General features: G+C 50.1%; 1 protein-coding gene across 6 annotated transcripts in view; it reads right to left on the reverse strand.

The window, feature by feature from the left end:
- PHLDB3 (pleckstrin homology like domain family B member 3) overlaps positions 1–21116 on the reverse strand; it is a 168223-nt gene that overhangs the window by 88357 nt on the left and 58750 nt on the right. For all 6 annotated transcript variants that reach the window (XM_078655567.1, XM_078655566.1, XM_078655565.1 and 3 more), the window contains exons 3-6: positions 19940–20077; positions 11577–11714; positions 10269–10397; positions 2453–2608 (exon numbers count right to left, since the gene is read on the reverse strand). In XM_078655567.1, coding sequence (XP_078511693.1) covers positions 2453–2608; positions 10269–10397; positions 11577–11714; positions 19940–20077 — 561 coding nt within the window. The remainder of the gene's footprint in view (positions 1–2452; positions 2609–10268; positions 10398–11576; positions 11715–19939; positions 20078–21116) is intronic.

The raw sequence follows: 21116 nt of genomic DNA on the forward strand, positions 1-21116 counted from the left end.
TAAACAGAGAACCAAAAAAAACTCCCCAGTAAGTTTACAAGTTCCACAGACTTCGGTAGTAGTGTGTTAATTTCACAGACAACACAGCTCAAGAAAGTTTAAACATTAACTCATTTATGCACACACATTAACAGAAAAACTGGGCAATGGGTATTTGTAATCCCAGCACAGCACTTTTACAGATAAGTAAACAGAATTACTCATTTATTAACGTTCCAAGGACTATGTTTGTTGATTTCCAGAAGGTTTACGGTTAACTTTAGCAGTTATATTTACATTGTTCCATCACCAGTTAGTTCTAGGTGCTGTATGTATTTTAAGTCGCTTTGTAGACACCTGCATCTACAGTTGCATGTACACCAGTGCGTGCTACGTTCATTGGTCTCTTTAGATTTCTGCCAGAGGCAGCCATCTTGAATTGGGATGGGTGCTGAGGGGAGGCGTCAGGGTCCAAAGCACAACGGAGTGCCACGTCAGCTTGGTGTGGTCAGGTGCTGGCAACATCTGCTGACACGCAGCCTTTAAAGGGTAGAAAAGTAGGTAGGATTAAAGACCATGACTTGAGAATGTGTCCGCGTGTACACTGTGGCGAGGAGCACCTTCAGATGACAGTGGACGTCTGTTGGTGTATACATGATGGAGTCTGGTTTAACGCATCACAGGGGGAGCATTCACTCTTCTAAGGCATGGGGGAGAGGGGCTAGACGAGCTTGAACCCATCATACCATCCCCACAGAAGAACATGCTGGGGCTCAAGACCTCCCCCCAAGCCCGCTAACTCTGTGGACACGGTATCAAAGACATGATGTGTGGGATTTCCTGCGTCCTCTGCAAGTGACCGGTCCTTTTGATCGTTGACATCACCGGAGTACGGTCATAGCTGGAAAAAGACTCTAATTCTAGAGAATAAAACAGGTAACTAAGACAGGAGCCTGTTAATCCTAAATATCCCAAGAGCAAAACCTGGAGCATCAGGAGGAGGAGGCAGACCCACCACACCAGTGGGGTCCGCTCCGTCAATACAAGACTTTTCAAATTAAAGAGGTAACGGAGAAGACCACAAGGATGAGAACTCTGAGCTTCACAGGGAAAAAGGGTGCAACGTGAGATTTGTTTTACAGTGCTAAAACAGGTTTGGGGGTTCAGATGCTTCCTGTCTCATATTATTGCACCCACAAATAGGTTTAAGAGACTACTGAATGGTAATGTGAAGTACTTGTGATAAGAAATTCTGTCGTAACAATGGCCTTGAATTTGCAAAAACAACTGGGCCATAGCAAATGTACTTTTACACGAATGGCTAGACTTGGAAAAGGCCTCCATTGTCACTGGACCAAGTCCTTTGTCTGCGTCTAGGGCCTTACAAGAGGTAGAAGGAGGAGGATTGCACTGTTGGGGTGCATTGCACGGCCTGCCTATTTTCTAGCTAACACTTCCCTTCATTGGCTGAAGCTTCCCTGCCAAATGCTTGGACAGAGGCTTGAGAGGACAGCATGCTAAGGAGCTGTCCCCAACACCTTCCGTTTCATAGTAGAAAAATGTTACCTACACCAGGATGACTTGCTCCCTTATTTAGTGGTTGGGGGATGAGAAACTCCGTCACAAATGTGACAGAAATCCTGTCTGACATATTAAAAGAGAATGTTAACTTATGGCACTTGTAATATAGCAGATTGGATACCCGCCACATACTGATGGAATATGCAGGCCCCAAAAATCTAAATAACACAGTCTATTGAGCACCCTAAAACAGAAAATAGGACCAGTGAGGTCGCAGTCTGCCAGTGCCCCCGCGAGGCCGCAGTCTGCCAGTGCCCCCCGTGAGGCCGCAGTCTGCCAGTGCCCCCAGTGAGGCCGCAGTCTGCCAGTGCCCCCAGTGAGGCCGCAGTCTGCCAGTGAGGCCGCAGTCTGCCAGTGCCCCCCGTGAGGCCGCAGTCTGCCAGTGCCCCCCCGTGATGCCGCAGTCTGCCAGTGCCCCCCGTGAGACCACAGTCTGCCAGTGCCCCCCCGTGAGACCACAGTCTGCCAGTGCCCCCCCATGATGCCGCAGTCTGCCAGTGCCCCCAGTGAGGCCGCAGTCTGCCAGTGCCCCCGTGAGGCCACAGTCTGCCAGTGCCCCCCCGTGAGACCACAGTCTGCCAGTGCCCCCCCCGTGAGACCACAGTCTGCCAGTGCCCCCCCCGTGAGACCACAGTCTGCCAGTGCCCCCCCGTGAGACCACAGTCTGCCAGTGCCCCCTCGTGAGGCCGCAGTCTGCCAGTGCCCCCCCGTGAGGCCGCAGTCTGGCAGTGGCCCCCCCGTGAGGCCTCAGCCTGCCAGTGCTCCTAGTGAGGCCACAGTAAACCAGTGCTCCCAGTGAGGCCACAGTCTACCAGTGCTCCCAGTGAGGCCACAGTCTACCAGTGCTCCCAGTGAGGCCACAGTCTACCAGTGCTCCCCGTGATCTCCTTACCTTGCTCTTGTTCAGACAGTTCTGGTGCTCCGAGATCTCCTGTGTGATTTGCCGGTAGGTTGTCTCCCTCTCTTCCTCAAGACTGCTTTCCTTCTCCAGCTGCTGGAATTCCAGGTCTTCGAAGGCCTTTGCTGCTGCTTCGAGGACATCAGACATCTGTGGACAGGAGTCAGGATTGTGAGCAGAACCGCAGAAACATACCTGTCAAAGAGTGTGCACCCCCATCACCAAAAGGGCCACCGGACATAGACCTTGAAGATGCCCCAACAGCATGACATGAAGCAGACCTCACATACTTTTTTTTAAGAAAGCGTTAATGGGGCTAACCCATATCTCTAGGAATCTCTAGTCCAAGGACTATAGAGGTGTGCGCATGAACCTCCCTCCTGGGAAGTACAGAATTATGGAAAACAAATGTGTCAATGAAGGAAACTCTTGCAAAATCCAGTGCAAGACTTTTCTGGAGCCTTGGATCATTTACCACTTATACGAACAAGTTACTTACCTTTGGTAACGATATATCTGTAAGAGACATATATTAGTTATAGATTCCATACCTTAGAATTACCCCCAGGCGTCACACTGGATCCGTAGAATTTTTTTCGTAGCAGTACCCCTGCGCGTCAATAGGTGGCATTGGTCGACTCCGCGTTCGTCATTGGCATCATGGTCGCTGGGATGACGTTGCACTATCTGTTCAGACAAAGCCCCCCGTAATGACGTCAGTTTTTTACACGACATTCCACGCCAGAAGCGCAGAACCATGCAAGACACTGACCACTGGTGCACAAAACTAGGGCCCTGAAAGAAGTCCTTAACCCTAGAAGTCAGTTCGCAGAGTGGGGAGGATGGGTGCGGCGGTAAGGAAACTATAACTAATATAGGTCTCTTACAGATATATCGTTACCGAAGGTAAGTAACTTGTTCATCTGAAAGAGACCATTGGTCATAGATTCCTTACCTTAGATTAGATACCCCAGCAATACCACCCCCGGAGGTGGGTCTGTGAACCAAGTTCAAACCAGGAAGTCCTGGAGAACAGAACGGCCAAAGAAGCAGTCTCTCCGGACTTCAGAATCCAAGCAGTAATGTTTGGTAAACGTGTGCAGTGATGCCCACATGGCTACCTGGCAGATGTCATAAAGGGGGACTCCAAGTCCAAAAGCAGAAGTGGCTGCCGCCGCCCTGGTAAAATGGGCACGCAGGCCTACTGGAAGCTCCTTCTTTGCCAAATAGTAGCAAATTTTAATGCAAAGCATGACCCACTGAGAGATTGTCCATTTTTGCACGCCCGACTTTTCTTGGTGCCCACACAGCTAACAAAGAGTTGATCATCCACCTGGAATTGTCTTGTGCAATCCAGATAGAAATATAGCGCGCATTTAGGATCCAGACGGTGGAGCCTCTCTTCTCCTTTTGAAGGATGTGGAGGTGAAAAGAAGGTGGGAAAAGTGATGGTTCGACCAATTTGAAAAGAATTAACCACTTTGTGAAGAAAGGAAGGTCTGGTGCATAGGACAACCTTGTCCGGATAAACAGCAAGAAAAGGAGGCGTAGAAGACAAAGCCTGAAGCTCACTCACCCTGCGTGCAGAGGTGATGGCTACTAGAAGAGCAGTCTAGAAAGTAAAAAGTCTAAAAACACAGTTATGAAGTGGCTCGAAGGGAGCGCACATAAGGTATGTCAGAACTAAGTTCAAGTCCCGATGAGGCATTACGAAAAGAATGAGGAGAGAGATAAGTAATGCCTTTAGGAAATCTATTTACAATAGGGGACTTGAAAAGAGAAGGCGGATCAGGCAGCCGAAGAAAGGCTGAGATGGCTGAAAGACAGCCCTCAAGGGGGCCTAGAGCAGAAACCTGCTGGTCCAAAGAAAGGAGGAACAAAAGAACCTCAGAAAGAGGGGCAGAGAGCGGATCCACAGCCGTTGCTGTGCACAATGCCACAAATTTGTTCCATCTACAGGCTTATACCATCTTAGTGGAGGGACGCCTGGCTACCAAGATAACATTACAGACTTCGGAGGAAGGTCAAAAGCTGTCAACTGTTGCCGCTCAATCTCCACGCAAGGAGGTGGAGGCTGGATAGGTTCAGGTGCAGGACCGTCCCCAGCTGCTGCAACAGAAGATTCTCCTGAAGAGGCAGTCGGATTGGAGGATCGATGGCCATATGTAGCAGCTGGGGATACCAGACTCTTCTCGCCCAATCCGGAGCCACAAAATAACTTTGGCCCGGTCGCGCTTGAGCTTCTTCAGCACTCTAGGCAGAAGTGGTATAGGTGGAAAGGTGTATGAAAGACTGCAACTCTAGTTGTGATGAAAAGCGTTGCTGAGCGATTGCCGCCTTGGAAATTCCAATGCGCAGAACTGCTGACATTGTGTGCTCTCTTCGGTGGCAAATAGAGCTAACCAAGGCTCTCCCCACTGCTGAAAGAGACCTTGAACCACCTCCAAGTGAAGACGCTATTTGTGATCTATCAGGCACCAGCGGCTGAGTTTGTCCACCCTGGCGTTCAGTGAACCTGACAGGTGTTGAACCACCAGAGATATGCCCTGATGTTCCAGCCTTGTCCAGAGCCAAAGAGCCTCTTGACATAGGGTCCACGACCTCACCCGCCCTGTTTGCTGAAGTACCACGTGGAGGTGGTGTTGTCTGTGAACACCGGCACTACTCTTCCATGGACAGAGGGAAGGAATGCTTTGAGTGCAAGACGAATCGCCCGTAGCTCCAGATGGTTGATGTGGAGCTCGGACTCCGCCTGAGACCAGAGGCCTCTGATCTCCCCCTCTTCTATGTGGCCACCCCATCCCAGAAGGGATGCATCGGTCACCACTGAGAACTCTGGTTGGGGAAGGGAGAGGGATCTGCAGTTGACACAATCCTGGTTAATTAGCCACCACTGCAATTGGTGTGCAGTGCCCTCCAAGATCTGGACACAATCGGAAAGATTGCCCTGATGCTGTGCCCACTGGAACTTCATTTCCCACTGCAGAGCCTGCATATGCCACCTGGCATGACCCACCAGCAGCATGCAGGAGGCCATGAGGCCCAGTAGCCTCAGGGTCATTCTGACCGAAACCCACGATAGAGGCTGAAAGATCAGAACCATAACCAAATATCCCAGACTCGCTGCTCGGGAGGCTAGACATGAAACTGCGTTGTGTCCAGAACCGCTCCGAGAAGAAAAGCTTCTGAGAAGGAGTCAGGTGTGACTTCGGCATGTTGATAGAGAGCCCCAGCGAATGCTAGAGGTCTGCCATAGTCTGGAGGTGGGAGATGAAAGCCTCTGGCGAGCCCGCCTTCAACAGCTAGTCTTCGAGATACGGGAAGACTGAAACTCCTGATCTCTGCAGATGAGCTGCAACCACTGCCATCACTTTCCTAAACACCCTAGGGGCACTGGTAGGGCCATAGGGGAGTACGGTAAACTGAAAATGCTTGTGGTCCACCGTGAACCGTAGGTAACGCCTGTGTGCTGGCAGGACGGGAATGTGGAAATTGGCATCCTGCAAGTCTAACGCTACCATCCAGTCTCCAGGGATGCGGGCAGACAGAACCTGAGCCAATATCAACATCTTGAACTTCTCCTTTCGGAGGAAGCGGTTAACGTCCCTGAGGTCTAAGATAGGATGCAGGGCTTTGTCCTTCTTGGGTACCAAAAAGTAGTAGGAATAGCAACCACAACCTACTTCTGGCACAGAGACGCACTCGTGGCTCCCTTGGCCAAGAGAGCCACAACTTCCAATTGGAGAAGGGCGGGCCAAGTGAGCCTCCGAAATGTGATGGAATTGAAGGGGCATGGATGGAAGGGTAGTCTCGAAGAGCTGGTAGTAGCTCCTTTGGACTATCTGCAAAACCCACCTGTCCGGCGTGATGTTTTGCCAGTGGGGGGAGGTGATGGCAAATCCTACCGCCCACTGGCAACTGGTGGTCCTGGAGGGTCGGACTAGGAGGGTTTGGAGGCTGCTGCAGAGGGGGCACTGGTGGACTGGCCTGCCCGCTGGCTCCTTAACCCACAACACTGGGTCCCACGTCCCCGGCCATGCAGAGGCTGAACAGTTTGCGCAGGCCTGGTACGGCACCCCTTCCATAACCACGTAATGGGCGAAAAGCAGAATAAGCTGGTAGCAAGGCCTAAGGATCTGGCCGAAGCCCTAGAGTCCTTAAAACACTTGTGTGCGGTCTGCTTTGTCCCCAAACAGGAAACAGCCATCAAAGGCCATGTCCAAAAGAGTGGAGTGGACATCGCTCGAAACGCCAGCGGATCTCAGTCAGGTGTAGCGTCTCAGGGCTACCGACATGGACATCATCCTGCCTAGCGAGTCAGCGGTGTCCAGCCCACACCGAATGGCGAACTTATCTGCATCTCTACCCTCAGGAACAGCATGGGAGAGTGGATCAGGCCTCCTCTGGGCACTATGTCAGCAACTGCGCAACCGAGAACCACACAGAGCGGGTGTATCGGCCCAACAGACATGCGGTGTTCACCGACCGCAGTCCCAAGCTGGCGAAAGATAATGTCCCAAGATGGTCCAGCATTTTGGAATCCCTATCTGGGGGAGAAGTAGAGAATGTGCCCTTGGATGTAGAGGCTTAGACCACCAAGCTCTCAGGGGTAGGGTGTTAGAAGAGGAGAATGGGGGTGCCCGGGGACGGGCGGCGGCAGCGTCGGGCATTCAACCTATCCACAGGTGCCCCTGTGTTGAACCTGGACCAGTGGCCCAGAAGGATGTCCGTGGGGGCCTCATTGAACAGCAGCAGGGGCCCTGAAGAGGCCGCTGCCGGTTGAAGCACCTCAGTCAGGGGATTAGTCCTGACTGCCACCATTGGAAGCTCGAGCTTTAAGGCCTCAGCCACCCTACCCAACACCACTGCATAAGAAGCACCCTCCTCCGTAGCCACGGTATGGGGAGAAAGCATACCAAGGTCTGATGAGGTGTCCAGACCACTGGCATCACTTAACTCCTCTCTCCAGTCCAGTTCTTCTAACTGGTCTGCAAGAGGGTCCACAGACCCCTCCCAGTCCTCCTCATCCTCACCTGGTTGCCACTCAGGGCGATAATGAACCCCAGGAGAGACTAGGGGCACAAAATTACCCATCGGCGTCGGGCGACGTCGGTCAGGCTCCATGTCGAGGTGGAGGCCGGGGTAGGCGCTGGCTGAGGACACAACCGGTGTCAGAGGTGTCGAGATCATAAGTGGCAATGTAGCAGGTTTCGTAAGGTCGACCAGCACCCAAGCCACCGGGTTCGAAGGCCTATAGGCCCCAGCCAAGTCCATGGGGCCTAAAGGCACACTGGTGGAGTCGGACTGCCCAAAGATGGAGTGAAGGGCTTTGTAAAAGCTACGAAGTTAGGCAGGGGTAGCCCCAGCTCCCGGAAAGGGTGGGAAGCTCAGAGCCGACCCAGCTGGCTCTGCAGACAGAGCCGCAGGCCGAGCACCATCTGCCTCCTGTTGGCCGGAGGGACGGAAAGAACGCGAAGAGCGACAATGCTTCTTTGCCTTCTTTTTGTGCTTCGACTTACCCGAAGATGAAGACTTCGATGACGATTGGTGGTGATGACTCCACAACCGGTCCCGGTGACCGCACTCTCGAGAGGCGCAGTGTGGAGCGGACTGCCAGGCCTTCAAGAAGCTTTCGGGACTGCTCCTGCAAAGACTTTGGGTTCTTGGCCCGGCAAGGTCTTCAGGTCGCGGATGCGCTACAGGCACCAAAGGAACACCAGGTGCAGGTCCGTGACCGACATCAGTTGGCGACAGGAGTCGCAAGCTTTGAAGCCGGTCTGACGTGACATCCCTAGTGCACCAGGAGTCAACACAACTCAAATAAGAAGTCTACAAAAGTCGAAAAATATCAGTCAAAAAGTGACCGGAAGTACCGCTCTCTCCGGATCTGCAATGGCTGGTGCAGAAAAAAGGAAAGAACTGACATCAGCGCACGAGTGCAGCCTCTAAGTAGATACTGTGACATCATCCTGGCGACCACGACGCCAACGATGAATGTGGAGTCGACCGATGCCACCTATTGACGCACAGGGGTACTGCTACGAAAAAAATTCTCCGGATCCAGTCTGACGCCTGGGGGTAATTCTAAGGTAAGGAATCTATAACTAATAGTCTCTTTCAGATAGACTTTTACTATCCCTTCCCTAGTTGTACTGAACTTGTACCTAGGCTGCAGGCTTGACCATGCTGGGTGAAGAACCTGGCTCTTTCTTTAAACTGTACTTGTGGTGAAGATAGGATAGGAGCCTGGATGGGAATTAGGGTGAGAGGACATTTGCGATCTTTGCCATAAGGTAGTATGAGCAGGGTGAGTAAGAGACTGAGCAGTCTCAGATACCGCCTCACCACCAGTGATGCTCTGGTGAGGACACCAGCACCAGGTCTATCCCTGGGTGACGAGCCTGCAAGCTAATGTGGTGTAGACCTCGCGTAGTTGTTTATTTGTGCTGTGTGTGTTACGCACACTGTTAACTTACTCACCTGACTGAGGTCTGTTGCCTTTGAAGGACTGTGCCAGGACCTGGAAGACAAGCAGGCCTGTGCTCGAGGCGAAAGTCACAAGTCTTGTGAACACATGAATAAGAAGGGATTAAAAGCTTCATGAAGGAGTTTGGAGGGAACTGGTGTGAGGTGGGGTCTTTGCAGAATCTGGAAGCCTGCACTTTGGGGTTTGTCTACTCTGAACAGTTATTCAGAGTGGATGCTGCCAGGTTTGGACTGACAACCCCAGCAGACTTATTTCAGATGCATCGACATGATGTCTATAAGACTAGCTTTTCCAGATGCCTCTCTTCCCAAAAAACACTAAATAGTATCAGAAAAGGACAGCACTTAAATACTTATTTAAAAAAAATAGTATGCAGGTGTCAGGGGTAGGACAAGCCTCTTACACTTAGAGGGAAAATGTCTTCCGGCATGGAGTTTTCAACACCGCCAATGATGGGACAATCACTGGTGCCCAGCATATGTCAGTGACTGTCTTCATGAAAACTTCTAGAACCATTTCCAACAATGTCCAACAAGTGCCCGTCACAAACGTCTGAAGCAAAGCCTTCGCTCACTGAAATATCTTAATACTTTAGAAGTCTGAGTGGCGCCTCTGAGCTCAGAGAGACATACCCAGGGTCAGAACAGGGGGTGATCTGATTATCTGAGGATGCGACAGGATCACGCAATGGAGACCTTTAGGAGTGTAAGGGAGTAGACTTTTGTAAAGACTGTTGACAGAAAAACTATAAGAGAGAAGGGAGCCCAGCTCTGAAACTTGATCCATCTTTAGTGATAGATGACCATCTTTACTTTTTTCAAAAACCTTTAAAAGAATACAGGCCACAAGTCCCACAAGCCGCCTGTTACCACCTGGATCTGCACTCCCAGCTGTTCCCGCAAGCACTCTCGCCTTCACCACCCCTTGTTGTACTTCCTGGATCTACACTCCCAGTTGGTCCCGCAAGCACTCTCGCCTTCACCACCCCATCCGTTGTTGTACTTCCCGGATCTGCACTCACAGCTCCTTCCACCTGCACTCTCACCTTCTCCACCCCACCCCTTGTTGTACTTCCTGGATCTGCATTCTTAGTGGAGCCACAGGCCACCTGTCCCACAAAGCCCCTGTTATCTCCTGGATCTGCACTCCCAGCTGCTCCCACAAGCACTCTCGCCTTACCACCCCATCCCTTGTTGTACTTCCAAGATCTGCACTCCCAGCTGCTACCACATGCATTCTCGCCTCCCCCACCCCTTGTTGTACCTCCTGCATCTGCATCCTTAGTGGCTCCACAGGCCACCTGTCCCACAAGCCTCCTGTTACCTCCTGAATCTGCACTCCCAGCTGCTCCCGCAAGCACTCTGGCTGGTTGTCCAAGAGCTTCTGTGATTCCTTAAACCTCAGTTCCAGCTCCTCCACTTTCCGCTTCTCTTCCTGAAGCCGAGTCTTCTCCTGCAGAGAGATACAATTAGATTATGGAAGCAAAAGAGAACCCCAGCTTTTCATCACACCCCAAGAAACTGTAGAAGATTGAGGAGCCACTTCATTTAGTCAAGAACCCCTATGGGGCATTCCTGGGAGAAAAATAGCGCATGCTAGCCTGTGCTTTCTTATTCTACGTCATCCACCTGCGATGATGGATCATTCATGCTAGCCTGTGCTTTCTTATTCTACGTCATCCACCTGCGATGATGGGTGATCTCATGCTAGCCTGAGCATTATTATCCTATGTCGTCCACCTGCGTTGATGGGTCATCTGATGCTAGCCTATGCTTTCTTATTCTATTTCTTCCACCTGCGATGGTGGTTCATCTCATGTTAGCCTCTGCTTTTTTATTCTACGTCATCCACCTGCAATGAGGGGTCATCTCATGCTAGCCTGTGCTTTCTTATTCTACGTCATCCACCTGCAATGAGGGGTCATCTCATGCTAGCCTGTGCTTTCTTATTCTACGTCATCCACCTGCGATGATGGGTCATCTCATGCTAGCCTGTGCTTTCTTATTCTACGTCATCCACCTGCGATGATGGGTCATCTCATGCTAGCCTCTGCTTTCCTATTCTACGTCATCCACCTGCGATGATGGGTCATCTCATGCTAGCCTGAGCATTCTTATCCTACATCGTCCACCTGCGTTGATGGGTCATCTGATGCTAGCCTATGCTTTCTTATTCTATTTCTTCCACCTGCGTTGATGGTTCATCTCATGCTAGCCTCTGCTTTTTTATTCTACGTCGTCCACCTGGAATGATGCGTCATCTCAAGCTAGCCTCTGCTTTCTTATTCTATGTCGTCCACCTGCGATGATTCGTCATCTCATGCTAGCCTCTGCTTTCCTATTCTACGTCATCCACCTGCGATGATGGGTCATCTCATGCTAGCCTGAGCATTCTTATCCTACGTCGTCCACCTGCGATGATGGGTCCTCTCATGCTAGCTTGAGCATTCTTATCCCACCTCACCCATCTGTGATGATGGGTCATCTCATGCTAGCCTGTGCTTTCTCATTCTACGTCATCCACCTGCGAAGATGGGTCATCTCATGCCAACCTTGGTCATCTCATGCTATACTGGTTCATCCCACGCTAGCCTGTTCTTCCCCACCCTTCTGCTATGCTGGGCCATCTCACCTGTTCCCGTTCCGCCTGGCACCTCCTCTCGCTGTACTGGAGCCGGCACTGCAGGGCTCGGACCGCCTCCTCCTCCCGGTGCATTTCCATCTTCTCCGTCCTCAGCTCCCCCTCCAGCAGGGCCCCTTCCATCTCCATCTGAGGGCAGAGCAGAGACAAGTGTGAGCAGGGTACCAGGGTCCGTCGGCCAATCAGAGAAGAGATGCCTCTGTGCTGCCCTGCATGGGTGCTCACGGACAACATGGAGGTGGTCACGGAGTGATGTGTCAAAAAGGGGTCTGCTGCTCTTTCCAGGGCCTAGCGAAAATGAACCAGTGGATTCTGGGACTTGTAGTATTGTTATTACTGATTACATAAACTGAGTTCTTGTTTCTAATAGCTTAGAAACAGGAAACCCAGACCGATCGTTTTGTGCGCCATTAAATCATATATGGTCATTCTATCTTTATTTATTTGTTTTTTTAGAAGCATGCTCCATAACTGTACTGATTATTAAGGTCAATGTGACCAGTCGTTTCATTAGCTCCTTCGATGGAGCAAACTGCCTTCTAGCAGAGTCTGCACACGTTAGAACTAGTTCCAGCAGTTCCAGAAGGTATTATCTCATTCTGCCATCTTGTGTTTATCACGCCATGTTTAAATCGAACAGTCGCGTGCCTCGATAAAAAAACGCTAAAGGAAACGGACATGGCCAGAACACGCTGATTTGCATAGAAAGCATTATTTGCATGGAAAGCATTATTTGCATTTTCAGTCACAAACTTGAGATCCGGCTACGAGTCGTGCAGGTTTCTGGAACTTTCCTTCGCACATTATCCGGGGAGCTCAGGGCCAATATGGTTCTTAAAGAGGCCTTTTTTTCGCTCAACCCTCATTCCACAGATATTGTCCCACGGCTCAACCCCATCTTTCACCGGACTTTGAACCCTCTAAGGCACTGGCCTGTCTGGAGACTTCCAAACTCACCTGTGTCCCAGGGCCCAGCCTTCCTGCTCTCCTGGCGCCAGACTTACTACTTACTGTAAGTCAGCCCTCTGACGTGAAAGGTGTGTTTTATGAGCACTCTGGGTTTTGTTGTTCCAGGTCTGCAAGAACAACATATTACAGCCCTGATTCACGCCTGTTTCCGCCTCGTGCAGTTTCGACACTTCAGGTAGCCGGCCAGGTGGAGACGCCAGAAATACCTGTTCGGCTGTAGTGAATTGTGGCTCTGAGTGTGTCAGGAAGCAGCTCTTACTCAGGTGAGACAGGGAGGCTGCCAAACTGGAAAAACCAGGCCTGGGTACCGGGAAAGAACATGACCTGTGAGTCCACGCACGAGGGTGGGTGGAAGTTGGTAAACCTGTGCCCTTGATGACTTTACTGTAGGATAATGGAGGCTGCAGACGGTGACCCACCCGAGAGTAAATATTAGGGAAACATGAGGGGGTTCAAACCAACGACCACAGTAAGTCCAGTCCATAATGACAAGCATATTGCAGCTATCCTGGCTGAAGACTGCTGATAGCCAGAAACAAGTCCTAGGATGCTGGATTCCGGTCCAGGAAAGACATGGCTTGGGAGTTCGGGCTGGACTGTTCCCATGAGGCACAGGGTCAAGGCTGATTTGCATATGGCCATGTCTGAACTGGGGTAGTGTGGAGTGCAAAAAAACAATGGATTTAGGCCAAAATCTCTGTACTGGGGTGAATGTATGACATGGTTCTGCATTCTGTCCATCAACTGTTGGTTTTGCATAGGTTTTATACTAACAGCAAAAAGACATGAGACAAAAAAGCTGCATTACCATGGGCCACAACCAAACGCCACTTAATACATCAACTATTTACAACTCATTTCACGTTAATAATAGCCCCTACACTATGTAATAAACCATTAGAACCGAACTGAGATGAGAAAATGCTGATTAGAAAATGATCTGAAGAAGATTTATGTAAATAAACAGCCGAAACATGTCGACATACTGTAAAGTTAATTTCAGGCCCAGCGTGAAGGCACCTCATAGGATGAAGTCAATTTCTCGGTCTTGTCGCGGTTTCTCAAGTGTTGTCTTTGCACAGTTCTATTTGTTTGTCATTCTTTTGATGAATCCTACATTTAGGAGCAGATTTCTATACTGCACAGATGCTGAATATGTTTTATGAAACAATGACAAGAGGTCGATTAAAAAGGGCCTCATTAACACGGGTTTCTTGTTGTCCCTTGTGCATATAGGAATCACCGAGAATTGTAGGATTAGGAACGGTTTACCCCATTCCAACAGGAATCCCCCATAATACATGGGTTTCTTTCCTTTCATGCGCCACTGTAATCACAAACATTTGTCTCATCAGCTACAGTGACGGGACTGGGACTGCAACACCCAGAATGCATTCGTTTATGAAATACAAACCCAGATCCAGGAATTACTGAGGCTCAATGGCATGGAGCATTAGGACCACAACACCATGGAGATGCTTCCCAAAGTATCCTGGCTCCACCCAGTCTGGACCGCTTGTCACCACAAGGACAAGGAAGAGACCGGTTATTCTATACAGAAATCTTTGTTTTCTGAAAGTATCCGCAGACATGTGTCAATCCGCCATCAGACACTACAATCATACCGCAGGGCTTTCGCAATGCACTGGTGCGTGTAAGACACAAAGGACGGACAACTGGGCGCGAGACAGCACCGGCGGGCCTGGGGATGTCTCGGGGCCGAGTCACCTGTCTGAGGCGTCACCGCTGGAGTGTCTCACGATACAGTAAAATATTGGCACGGATTATAGTAAAGTTCAAGTTTATACTTGGGGAAGTTAAAGTAACAGGAATAATGGTATGTAAAGTTTTTTCACCACCACGGCAGTTTTGTAAGGTTTTATATGCTTTGCTTTGTGAAAAGATTATCCGATTATCTTTACCCCAAGGATCCTCGCTGAGCCCAACCCTCTTCAACGTCTACATGAGCCCCCTCGCGGCCATCGCACGCCAACACAACCTGAACATCATCTCCTACGCCGACGACACCCAGCTGATCCTCTCCCTGACCAACGACCCCGCCACCGCCAGAGCCAACCTGCACGAAGGGATGAGAGACGTAGCCGAATGGATGACGACCAGCCGCCTGAAACTGAACTCAGACAAGACGGAGGTCCTCATCCTGGGCTCCACGCCCTCCGCCTGGGACGACTCCTGGTGGCCCCCCGCCCTGGGCACCGCACCCAAACCGACGGACCACGCACGCAACCTGGGCTTCATCCTGGACTCCTCCCTCTCCATGACCAGACAAGTCAACGCCGTCTCTTCGTCATGCTTCAACATCCTGCGCATGCTACGTAAGATCTTCCGGTGGATCCCCACCGAGACGAGGAAGACGGTCACCCAAGCCCTCGTCACCAGCCGACTGGACTACGGCAACGCCCTCTACGCCGGAACCACTGCCAAACTCCAGAAGAGACTCCAGCGGATCCAGAACGCCTCGGCGAGACTCATCCTCGACATCCCCCGACGCAGCCACATCTCCGGACACCTGAGAGATCTGCACTGGCTCCCGGTCAACAAGAGAATCACCTTCCGGCTCCTCACCCACGCGCACAAAGCCCTACACGACCAAGGCCCGAGCTACCTCAACAACCGGATCAACTTCTACACTCCCAAGCGCCTCCTCAGATCAACCAACCACGCCCTCGCCGCCGTCCCCCGCATCCGAAGAGCGACAACAGGAGGAAGATCCTTCTCCTACCTGGCCGCCAAGACCTGGAACTCACTTCCGACCAATCTGCGCCTGACCCAAGACCACCTCTCCTTCAGGAAGAAGCTCAAGACCTGGCTGTTCGAGCAGTAGCGGCACCCCCCCCCTCCCAGCGCCTTGAGACCCTACGGGTGAGTAGTGCGCTATACAAATGACCTGATTGATTGATTGATTGATTGTCTATAATTTTTTTCCGTTTTGCAAGATAATTTTTATTGCCTATGTAGATTACCCAATTAATTTCAGAATATCAAGTTGCAAGTTAACTCTTGGCAAAGCTTTTCCCTACACAATGGAAAGTGTCTGCAGATTTATTTTTCAGTCAACTTTTTTTCAAAATGGCCCTGCATTGGAATCGGAATGTGTTATTCCCTTTTTTATATTCATCTAATAACGATGAAGTGCGACGGTCGCAAAAGTCAGGATTTTCAAACGCCTGCAGCAAAGCAGAAAACTGTACAACAGTTACACTGTCAACGTTTTCCACAGTGCGGTGAGAATTAGAAAAATAAAATATACCTGCATTGGCAAAGCCAATAGTCGGAGTCTACATTGCTAATACATGCAGCGTTAGCATATTAAAGCGAGAACCTCAGGAGGGAGTGAGCAGAAGCATGCTACGGGATACAGCTGGAAAATAGTACCTCATGCCAGCACTGGAGTAGAGGAGGAAGGATACACTCAAGAAGCCAATAGCATTAGGTGAAAGGCATTTTACTTCTCAGGGGTGGGTCAAACAATGATTGACAAAGTCTCAAGCCAATGACTGAACGATGACGGTGGAAGAGTTTCAATGCTGGAAAGAAGCCGACTCAAAGCCCGCTCTGGACCTACTGTTAGCAAAAGGTCCATTCACAAATGCAGTGTCAAAATCCAGACCTAAAAATCAAAACCCACACGCACTTGAGCAGCACTCCCTACAAGTTTCGTGAGAGATGCTGCCTTGTCAGCTTTTCCGGTGACACGCAGATATACTTGGCTGTCCCAAGTCATCATGTGACGCACAGGACATAAGGATATGAGGACCCCAATGTTTGTCCTCGCTGGCGGATGTGATCAAGGGACCCTTCAGGCTCATTTCCTGTTTACCAGCTAGGCTGATAGGGAGAGCATTCTGTCTCATAACTTTGTTATTATCTGATTAACTACTTTGTGACCATTTCTGTAAAATGAAAACTGTTTTCATGGGTGCTTTTCCTTACAGTTGGCAGGTTGCCCCACACATGGCATGAATTACACCTTCTGCCAGTCCTGGCTTTGTATCCATTTTTGATTTTGGGACTTTCCTTTCAGGCTCCAAAACCAGAGCCTGGAAGCTTCTGTTGGGTGAGCAGCCAGGACTGGCAGGTGCTGTGGCACAGGACAGAGGCCAGTTGGTAGCCATTGAAGGCGAGAAGGGACAAACAGACAAAACAGGCTGGAGGTTCAGGAGGTATAACAGTGTTGAGGAGGGACACACCGAGAAGAACCAGCAGGGACCAGGCACAGAGAGTGAAAACCAAAACAAGGGAAACTCACAGATGAAAGCCCACTGCACTGTGCAGTGTGTGTGCCACAGGCAACAGCAGAATGAGACCCAGCCATGCAATACACCCTACCTCATACACAGCGACAGCCATACCCACCTGCGACCACCCGACAACAGCAGAATGAGACCCAGTCATGCAACACATCCTCTCTGACTGACTGAATTATTTTTAAAGCGCTCTTATGCCGAGGTGTCTTGGCGCTGTGAGACAGAAGCAGGTAGAGAGGAAGGTTTAGGGCATCGTAAAGAGCCAGGTCCTCAGCGCCCTTCTACAACTCGCTCTGTTGTTTTCCGAGCGCAGTGTGACGGGCATACTGTTCCATAGCTTGAGGGCTAGGAAGGAAAAGGATCTTCCTCCCCACCGGGCTCTCTTTATTCTAGGTGTTTGGAGTAGATGTTGGCTGCAGGATCTTAAGGCGCGTGAGGGCCCATAGTGGGGGAGGAGGTTGGTAAGCTCCTCAGATGTGTTCCCATACAGTGATTTATGGACCTTAAATTGGATCCTGCGCCTTACGGGGAGCCAGTGCAATTCCCGTATGGCTTTGGAGGTGGGATGTCTTTTTGGGAGGTTGAGTAACACTCTTGCCGCAGTGTTTTGAATGGACTGGAGCCTTGCAAGCTGTTTTGTACCTGCTCCCAGGTAAAGAGCGTTGTAAAAATCTACCCTAGACATAATTAGAGCTCCCACCACAGTTTTCCTAAGAGGGAGCGGAATGTAGGGTAGGATTTTCCTAAGTACCTTCATTGAGTAAAAACATGCCGAAGTGACCTGACTGATGTGTGCTGAGCAGGTGAGATCTTTATCTATTATAAAGCCTAGATTTCTGACCTTATTTGTTGGAACAGGGCAGCTGCCCACTTCTGGAGGCCACCATTGGTGACTCCATATGGAAGGTTTTTGGCCAAATTCGATCACTTCAGTCTTTTCGGTCTTAAGCTTTAAGAAGTGATCATTCATCAAATTCTTTACGTCCGACAGACAACTCCTGAAACTGGCAGTCGTGGCTTCTACCAACTGGGATAATGACACCACTAGTTGAGTGTCATCGGCGTATGACACTAAACGCAAGCCATGTGATTTTATTAGTGAAGCCAGGGGAGTGACATATAGATCGGTGATAGAGACGAACCCTGCGGAACGCCACATGGAAGATGGAATTCTGCTGACTGGAGGCCTCTCCAGTGGATCAGATGTACACGGGACTCTAGGAAGGACTCAAAAAGCGCTAAGGCGGTGTCCCTAATGCCCAGCGCCCTGAGTCTATTAAGTAGGACCCCGTGGTTAACGGTGTCAAATGCCGCTGTTAGATCAAGTAAGATCAAGGCGGCTCTACCCCCGTCATCCATGGGTCTGCGAATGTCCTCTGTGGCTATGTTCAGAGCGGATTCAGTAGAGAGGCAAGCCCTAAAGCCATGTTGAGTAGCGTCTAAGAGGTGATTGTTTTCTAGGTGTTTAGTTAGCTCCTGATTCATTGCTCTCTCCAGCATTTTGGCCGGAAAGGGGAGACAGGATATTGGCCGATAGTGCTTGGATTCTGTTGGATCCAATGTCTCCTTTTTAAGAATGGGCCTGATGCATGCTTTTTTCCAACTTCCGGGGAAACACCCGGAACTTAGGACGGTGTTCAGGAGCGGGGTAAGAACAGGACTGATGGTTTCTAGGACCTGATGCAATATAAAGGGGGGACAGGGGTCCAATGGTGATCCAGAATTGGTCTGCAAAAGCAGAGTGGCCACCTGAGAATCGCTTAATGGTGCAAATTGCGTAAAGTTGGAAATATGAGGTGCCAAATCAGTTGTATGTGAGTTAGCCACTCTAGCTTGTGAAGAGCGTAGACCGTCATAAACCGCCTGAACCTTTTGCTGGAAAAAGTGTGCTATATTTTCCACAAAATCCTGATCGGGTACGAAGACAGTATCCCTGGGACTTTTGGCTAGGTGCGCGACTATCTTAAACAGTTCTTTGGAGGAACTTGATGATTCTAGGATTTTTTTAGAATAAAAGGCCGTCTTAGCTTGAACTATCGCTATCTTGTATTCCTGTAGTACAGCTGTGTACTCTTTCCTGGTATGAGGACTGTAGTCGGCACGCCATACTCTTTCCTGGCGCCGGCATTTCAATTTGATTAATTTCACCTCCGGGGTGTACCATTGTGAGGTGGCCGAGCGTTTCCTGGGCTCCTTGGTTTCCTCCGGGACTAGCTCGTTCACCGAATGGCTAATCCATAGGTTGAATATGTCAGCTCCTTTGTTACTATCACAGTTCTCAACTGAAGGAAGATCTCTTAGTAGAGTGTTCGAGAGTTGGGTGGCTATGAGCCACAGCCGTGGCACAACACACCCTACATCCGACTCAGCATAGGCCATCACCGATCACTCTAGACGTCTGTCTCTCATACACAGCGACTGCTAAACCCCACCACCGGACAACAGCCATGGCGCAACGCATCCTACCGCAAACACAGCGAAGGACATACCGTCAACTCCCACCACAAGACAGCAGCAGAGGAAGAGACAGCCGTGGCAGAACACATCCTACCGCAAACACAGCGAAGGACATACCGCCAACTCCCACCACAAGACAGCAGCAGAGGAAGAGACAGCCGTGGCACAACACATCCTACCGCAAACACAGCGAAGGACATACCGCCAACTCCCACCACCGCCATAGCACAACACACCCTACCTCCTACACAGCAACGGCTATACCCCACCTCCGACCACAGGACAAAGGCAGAGTAAGACACCGCCATGGCATGGCACACCCTACCTCATTCACAGCGACGGCCAGACCCCACCTTCAACCACCGGACAACAGCAGAGGAAGACGCAGCCGTGGCACAACACACCCTACATCCGACAGCATAGGCCATCACGATCACTCTAGACGTCTGTCTATACCCTAGACTTCGGTCTATACCCTAGTCCGAGTACCCTCCAACATCCTGCGAGCACAAACTCATATTACCCTCAATGCACCGTCCTCTTGCCCACATAATTGCAGTCCCCCCCCCCACCCACCCAAGTTGCATCCCTAACCCTTCTCAGGTCTTCCCCATCTGCCCCACACCCCCTCCGTTTCCCGTCACCACGCCCCCCCCCTACCTCAATGGTCAGCTCTTTCTTCTGCTGGTTCAGCTCCTTGATCCGCTGTTCCAGGCTGGAGATCCTCGTCACAGCCTTCAGCTGCTCCTCCTGGAGCGGGGAGACCACCAGAGGGCCCCCCTTCTCAGACCCATCTTCCTGATGAATGAGAAAAGAGTATTAACAGATCATCTTTATCCATAGACCCCCAAAGCCTATGTAGACAGAGTGACCGGCTGAATCCAAGTCGACAGGGCGTGGCATTGTGGGAGTTGTAGTCTTAGTTCCCTTCAGTTGAGCTAACCCGGCTAACACACCTGAAAACAATACTTTCAAAGAAAGCCCGGGGCATAAAAAGAGGCGCCTAGGTGGCGTGGAGTCATCACCAGCCCTATGCAGACAGTAACCCATCAGATTCATGCTTCTTCCGCAAACACTTCATAAACCAAGTGTCTGACCCTGCCCCAGCCCTATCAGCTCTCCTAAGGAGCTCCTAGAATAGAGAAGCGTTCCTCTATACAAAATGCTGTGAGATTCGTGCCAGAAGCAGCCAGCAGTTTTCGAAAACAAGTGGCCATCATGAGATTTTACAGCATTTTCCCAATAAAAACAAACATTCTAGAGAAAAGGGGTTGTTTTTTTAAGTAAGATGTCACTTTGCCTACCAGATAGAATTTATATCATTTTACAGACAAAATGTTACATTTTTAAACTATAAACGGACATTATAATTTAAATTAACAGATGTTTTCTATCGCCCATTTAAATAGTATTATATTACTTTAATTGCAAATTGTAACTTTCTCACGTATCTTTTAATTATAATTGCAGTCTTGCTGAAACTACTAAATCATTCTAAGAACATCTTAGGACTGTTTATTAAAACCCCTTAAATTAACTTTTATGCATTTGTAGAAAGTTGGGATTTTGGCCACCGCTCTCTGCTTGTTGAATGTTAGCTCCACCACAAAAGTGGCAGTCCAGCACGGAGTGCTGCATACAGGCCCTCTTCTCTGAACAGGAAGACAAACCATGCCGACATGTTTCGGCCTTGTTACGCCTCTTCTCTGAACTGCAGCTGGAGTTCTCTCTGGCATAGAACAAAATGTCCTCCCGTTCTATCGAGAGTTTGACTTCGAGAATTAGACATTTTTACCAGTAGAGGAAGAGTCAAAGAGGAAGGGTCAAAGACACAGAA

This window comes from Lissotriton helveticus, chromosome 7 (assembly GCF_964261635.1).
Source record: "Lissotriton helveticus chromosome 7, aLisHel1.1, whole genome shotgun sequence".
NCBI lineage: Eukaryota > Metazoa > Chordata > Amphibia > Caudata > Salamandridae > Lissotriton > Lissotriton helveticus.